The 7,145-nt window shown below is 41.5% G+C and overlaps 1 protein-coding gene and 1 pseudogene across 1 annotated transcript in view; one reads left to right on the top strand and one right to left on the bottom strand.

Annotated features, from left to right (window-relative positions):
- Nucleotides 1–7,145, top strand: part of IPO8 (importin 8) — an 87,231-nt gene that overhangs the window by 61,082 nt on the left and 19,004 nt on the right. Inside the window, exons 17-19 of the mRNA XM_004700002.3 lie at nucleotides 27–93; nucleotides 1,923–2,048; nucleotides 2,956–3,053. Coding sequence (XP_004700059.1) covers nucleotides 27–93; nucleotides 1,923–2,048; nucleotides 2,956–3,053 — 291 coding nt within the window. The remainder of the gene's footprint in view (nucleotides 1–26; nucleotides 94–1,922; nucleotides 2,049–2,955; nucleotides 3,054–7,145) is intronic.
- LOC115869095 lies at nucleotides 3,468–4,243 on the bottom strand (annotated as a pseudogene).

Raw genomic sequence — 7,145 nt, 5'->3', positions numbered from 1 at the left:
AATTAAGTATTTGAATTGGTCTTTAGGTTACTCAGCAGTTGGAGAATATCTGTCTACGGATCATTGATCTTGTTTTACATAAGCATGTAATTGGTAAGTTCAAAGGCTGGCTACAAAGGTAAATTGAGTAAAAATGTAAATTTTTGTTAACTTGACAAGCATAAGGTGCAGTTTCCAACTCTTCAGAGCCAACCCATGGGGCTCCCGAGAGAAAAAGAAGGAGCCCTGGCGGTGCTCTTGGGCCCATGCTGGACTGTTGACTGCAAACTCACCAGCTGCTCTGGGAGCAGGAGGAGGTGTTTCACATCAGACATTACAGCCACAGAAACCCCGGAGCCAGCTCGATGTCAGGGGATCTGGTTTTGGTTTAAAGAAAGGGAACCTGAAATGCTCATCAATTTTTGAGTATACAATTGACCCTTGAATTCGGTGGAGGTCAGGCATGCTGACAGGGTGGCCTGCAGTTTGAAAATCCACATGTAACTTCTGGCTCCCCAGATACGTAACTACTTTAGTCCACTGTTGACTAGAAGCCTTACTGATGAAGTAGAGTCGACGAGCACCTGTTTTGTAATAAGGATTTGCGTCCACATAAAGCTGCAGTCTCAGTATGAAATAAAAAGGTGCCTCGCAAAAAGCACAGTTTCTGTCCTGATGTGGTGGTGTGGCTGAGGCATTGCGCTGTTAACTGCCAGGCCAATGGTTTCAACCCGCCAGCTGCTCTGTGGGAGGAAGATGAAGGCGGTACTCTCATAAAGAGTGGCAGTCCTGGCAACCCTAGCTAGAGGTCACTGTGAGTTGGAATGAATTCTAAGACAGTATTTTCCTTCTTCTTTCCCCCATCAATTTCTTTTTTTAAAACTAATGGTCCATAAACTGGATGATAGATTTAGTGTAAATGGCGAGCAGCCACACTGCAGACCTGAAGCTATGGTACATATTACACAAATCGATTTCATGATAACATGAGTTTTCTGGGGAATATCTCCAGCAACAGTAGTGGCACTTCCTATGCGTCCTGTGGTGGTATTAAAGCTAATGGTGTTGCAGTAAACAGGGTCACATGGGTCTGCACAGTTCACAGTCCCGCTGTTCAAGAATCAGCTGTACTCGGTAATGTTCAGAACCAAACCCACTGCTTTCACGCTGTCCGGTTCACTGGACCCGATACAGGGTTTCCCAAGCTGCAAATCCTTCCGGGTGCAGATAGCCCATCTTTCCCGTGCGGAGCTCGGCGGGGTGAACCAGTTTGCCGTTAGCAGTCTATGCTTTCCCAGCAGTGCTACCAGGGTCCTTTGCTTTCTCTTGTTAGGTGTGAGCTGCATTTTCATTTAGAGATTAACAGAGAACATACCTGTTGAGAAAGTTTCTGTCTTGGGAGTTTTAAAAGCACATGCAATTTTAAATTACAGATTTTGAGAAGTAAAGAACTGGTGTGAAGTTCAGATACGGTTTCTTCAAGCTGAGGTTGAAAAATATGAAAGGATACTTCATGTCAGAAATAATGAACTAATTATTTTCTACTTATCTATTGTTGTGCCTCAATTCTGAATAGAATCAATAACCAGGGCTAGATGATGGGAATTTTGTAGGCGAGGCCACTTTTCCAGAGTCCTCAAGCATTTTGAAGATAGCAGCCCCTGCTACTGGGTGCCTGAGGCAGATGTGCACTGTAGTATGCAGAGCAAGGTTCAAGAAAGGTGCTGCTACTTGAGAGCCGCTAGCCCCAAGCTTTTTATTGCCCTCCCTTTAGTAGAAAACTGGGCATGCATTTCTAATACTGGTGGAAAAATGTACATATTTGTAAGTACATTAGAAATGGGGGATATGCATGAATATGTAGCCTATATCTTCCTCTGTAGGGTCTTTGTCTAACTTTTGCTGTTTCCTAGTATCTAACTAGAATTTTTTTTCTTTTCTAGAATTTTATGAAGAAATTCTTTCACTGGCATATAGTTTAACTTGTCATAGTATTTCCCCTCAAATGTGGCAGCTTTTAGGTATATTATATGAAGTTTTTCAGCAGGATTGTTTTGAATATTTCACAGGTATGGTTTTAGTGTATTTTTGCTTTTGTATGTCTAATACTATTTCTTTTGCCAATTTTAATAAAGACATATGAGTCTCCTATAATCAGAAAATAAGTGTCCTTTTTCCTCTGTCCAGTAAAGGTGAGGCTAATGTAACAGTATGTCTCCATGCTAGGTGTGTAGGTAATGGAAGGTATTCAGCACTTCTTACTATGTCTTAAATTAGTTTTCAGCCAGAGTATATCTCTGCAGTAATTCAATAATTGTTTTGTGTTGTTTTTTTTTTGCTATCTACCATAGTCCAAGTAGTAGTCTAAGCTATGTGACCTAATAATGAACAATATAGGCAGCTCTTGCCCTTTCGTAGTGGAGGGAGTTGGAAGGGTGAGAAGCACTCAGATAAACAAGCAAGAAAATATACACAGTACAGGCAGCCCCTGGAGTATAAATGAGAGCCTTTCTTAACTGGATTTTTAAGAAATTGTAAGCCAGTCAGAATACAGGTGCAAAGAAGGAAATCCCCTTTAGTGATTTTAAAGCACATGCAGCAAGTATAGGTGATTGTGATGAATTTGTTGTCAGTATGGGCTCAGTCATTTCAAAGTAAGAGTGACATAATATTAAAGGGCATGTAGGAATTGTCTGTGAGTTGGACATTTGTCACCTGTGTGACAGATGGTGAGGAATGCTATGAAGAAGAAAATATTCAAAGTAATTAGTAAATACTGAGCATACTAATTTTTTGACTCACATTTTACTCAATTATAAGTAAGGTAGATTTAACCACTTTTGTTTCTAATATTTTGTGGCTTGGTTGCAAGGGAATATCAATGTATGACTGCTATAGAAGTGTGATTTCAGTGGGAATAATTGAGTTCTACTCCTGTTACTCATTTCTCATCAGGATTTTAAATTTCTTTTCCAGACATGATGCCTCTCCTGCATAATTATGTGACAATAGATACAAATACTTTGCTATCAAATCCAAAGCATTTAGAAGTACTTTTTACAATGTGTAGAAAGGTAAGTATGCCTTAATCAGTTGTGTAGTTCTTGTGAATGTTTGAGACATTTTACTTCAGAAGCTTTCAATTTGTTAAGCATTGAGTTTTGAATTGCCCCCATCATAATACATTTATCATTTGTATTTTCAAATGGAACTTGGATATTTGCAACTGTTGAAATCTGGAACTTTCATGTTGTCTACTTTGCTTAATAATGCTCACCACTTTTTTTTTTAAGTGGCAGACAGGATTTATTTTGATTCTTCCTAAAGAACCCATAGCTCACGATGTATATGTGGATTGTGATAAGAGTTGCACAAGCCCCTAATAAAATGATTTACCAAAAAAAAGAACCCATGGCTACAAGTCCACGAGTCTGTAACAGTCCCATGTTCTGTGCTGCAAGCCCCCGTCTGTGACCAATAAACAAAGTTCAGTCAGCACTCCAGAAGACCCTCTTGCGTGCAGTATGGGTGTACGCGTGCCAGCGCCACTCAGCCTCCGTTGTCTCCCGTGCCAACACGCCCAGGCGAATCACATACAACTTTAGCTCAGTGCGAGGTCCAACTTCAGTCAGCTCACAAGTGGCGGTCCACCTTGTAGGTGCCGTGTCGGAACGAGACGTAGCCATCCTCTTTGCAAAAGTGATGCCCCTGTGGCTGTCATGTTTGGGGACCGGGAGCACGTATTTCAGGATGGCAGAGCTCCCTTTGCCCATGCGGCAGGAGAAACCGCGCCCAATGAGTGGGCCTTGGCTTTTGACACTGTGCCCAGGTCAGGGATGCCATTGCGGCAGGACGACGTTGCAGGGTGAAGTGTGCGGTGGGGCCGAACGGCAGGTGGCTGGCAATAAGCCCCACTGGCATCCATGGGGCTGGTGAGCCACCGGCAGGTTGGTTACTCCATGGGCTTTGCAGGCTGGCACTAGCGCGCCCACCTCCTGCGGGAACTGGGATCTCAGGAGGTGGTGATGGTGATCTTGGGGTGTTCCACCCCTGCCCATCGATATTCATCATTCACATGGCTGGTTACCCTTTCACCACCAGCTTCATCAACCTCCAGGGCAGTCCGTGTGGACTTTTTGCACCGGCTCAACTTGGCGTAAGGTAGCCCTCCATCTGCCCTCACACAGGAAGGTTGGTAGAGGTTCTGTGTCAGGCTAATATCCTTTATCAAAGTGGTTGCCATACATTTTTCACTTCCTTTCATCCTCACCGACTTTTATAGCTGTTTGTTGCTAGTTTCTTTGATTAAAGTGAGGTGCTAGGTAGATTGAGCACATATCACAAAGTTTGGAAATCTGTGAAGTAATAACATTGAATAAAAAAAAGAAATTGGATGTATATGTTAGAAACTAATAGATTTAAGTCCAAAAATGTAATAGTAGGAGAAAACACCATTCAGCTCAATAAAAATATGATTTGTAATTACATACATTTATATTTACATACAAACATGGTTATATACTACATTATCTTTGCTACAGGTTAAATTTGGTCTGTAGGATATATCATGAAATTAATGTCTGATGACTGAATTTTTTTTCTCTTCTAGATGAGTGTCTGTATATCCGTAAATACAGAGCTTTCCACATAAAGATGTGTGAATGTATTCATAAAGCTGGCAGGTAGATGTAACTCTCAAGTAGCCAGAAATAAACACTTTACCTCTACGAAGAGTTGGGGTAAACAACCCATTTTCCTTACTTGAAGAGATGTGTGCTAGGATTGTTAACAATTTTGAACCTATAGCAGTATGTCTAGTTTAGGGCCTAGTCAGTTTTAAAGACAGTAGAAATTTTGGAAAGAACATCGCTTTTTTACAGGTAAACTGAGGAGATTGGATAGCTATAATTTGGAGGCGGGAGCCATAGGGAGCATTTATTATGGCTTGGCGGAAGTTCACAGAATTAATTAGTTTTCCATTCCACAATTCAGACACGTTTTTACTTTTGAAGACACATTTTGTTTTGTGACATTGGTCGTGCCTTAGTTGCAATGTGGCAGCACTCTTCCAACTGCGTCTGTGGGTCCCCAATTCCATTTGCCCTTCTTTCCTATGCATTCCAACAGGCTGCCTGCGTGAGCTTGTTGATTGTCCTGAGAAACACTTTCTCGGGGTTACCGTTCATTCTGTAGGGCTGTCTATTGTTGGGCTAAGACGTTCTGGTGGTTTTGACATTGGCTGCTAACCCACCAGGTTGGTGGTTCAGGTCCACAGCCTTTTGGTGGGAGAAAGATGAGATTTATTCTACCTGTAAGGATTTATTTTGTGTGAAGCACTGTATGGTTGCTGTGAATTGGAATCGACTTGATGCCATTGTTTTTTCTTTTTGTTGAAAAATGTTTTGTTTGTTTATTTGAAAGATGATCTCTGGGAGTGAGTTCAGTTCTAGCTTTGAAGGGTCTAGGTCTACGGGCCAAGACCATAATCTCTACCATTTACTATCAGACCAGTATGTCTGATTTGTTTTGTTTCTTAAATGACGTTGAATCATGTAGTACATTTTTCTCCCTTCTGTCCAGTACCTTCTATTACGATCTTGATTGGTATGGTTGGTAATGGTAGTTGGGCACCATCTCGTCCTTCTGGTCTCAAGCTAGTGTACTTTATGTGGTCCATTAGACTCCTTGTTTCCTTGATTTTTAATTTCTTTACGTTTCTTTGTCCCAGTGAATAGTGATCTTTAAAGACTCATTATAGTCTGTGATAACCCAGTGTGTTATGTCATAATAGCCTGGCGATGTTAATTTTTTTAGGTTACAGAGATAGCTGCTAGTTAAAGGAAAGGGGAAGCAGAGGAAGAATAAAAATGAAATGTTAATAAAAAAGAAAAAGAAACGAACCCAAGGCCATCCTAATCCTAATAGCTGCTCTATGTTGTGACAAATGCAGTGAAGCTTCAAAAAATTCCCAGAACTTTTTCATTATCTTCTTAATTCAAAATTTCCTTGAGTTTTTGCATAACGTTGATATTCATAACGAAGCCTCTATACTTAATAGTTATAATATACAGTGTTAGTTTTAATAATAGTTAATATTGATTGTGTTAGTCTGGGTAGACTAGAGAAACAAATCCATAGAAATTTATATGTGTATAAGGGAGAGTTTTATATAAAGGGTAATTGTACATTAAGAAAGCATCCCAACCCAGTCCAGTCTAAGCCCATAAGTCTGATATTAGCTCTTATGTCCGAAACCAATCTATAAAGTCCTCTTCAGACTCCCGAAACACATACAATGACGCTGAATGCAAGACAATCACAGGCCAGTGGGTAGAAAGTCTTTGGATCCAGTGGCATTGTAAGCATCTCAGCACTGGCAGGGGTCTCCATGTGACTTCTCCGGTTTCAAAGGTCCTGTTGCATCAGGGTATTCCATGTGACTTCTCCATCTCTGGGCGATAGCACAGTTCCATGTGTCTTGTCAGCTGCAATGTCTCCCAGGGAGTGAATGGAGAGAGAGAGGCTTCCTGCCTCCAAGGAAGAAATTTCCAAGAATTTCCAGAATCCTTAGGGAAAGGCCATGCCCACACAGAGAAATCATTGGCTATATCCTGATTGACAGCCTAGACTCCACCCCTGCACTCTTAATCCTTAAATTGACACCAGATTATGTAACTACCACATTGATTGAACTCTTTTTTTTTTTCTAATTTTATTGGGGGCTCATACAATTCCCATCACAATCCATACATACATCCATTGTGTCAAGCACATATGTATATTTGTTGCCATCATTCTCAAAACCCTTGCCTTCCACCTGAGCCCTTAATATCGGCTGCTCATTTCCCCCCTCTCTCCACACTCCCCCCTCCCTCATGAACCCTTCATAATTCACACATTATTATTATTTTGTCATATGTTACACTGTCTGACAACTCCCCCGCCCTTTCTCTGCTGTCCATTCCCCAGGGAGGAGGCTATACGTAGATTCTTGTAGTCGGTTCCCCCTTTATACCCCACCTTCCCTTCACCCTCCGGGCATCGCCACTCTCACCACTGGTCCTGAAGGGGTCATCTGTCCTGTATTCCCTGTGTTTACACTTGCTATCTGTACCAATGTACATCCTCTGGTCTAGCCAGATTTGTAAGGTAGAATTGGGATCATG

This window comes from Echinops telfairi, unplaced genomic scaffold, assembly GCF_000313985.2.
Source record: "Echinops telfairi isolate 266 unplaced genomic scaffold, ASM31398v2 ScPeMD7_21;HRSCAF=78, whole genome shotgun sequence".
In the NCBI taxonomy this organism is placed as follows: Eukaryota; Metazoa; Chordata; class Mammalia; order Afrosoricida; family Tenrecidae; genus Echinops; species Echinops telfairi.
This window is presented reverse-complemented; position numbering and strand designations above follow the sequence as displayed.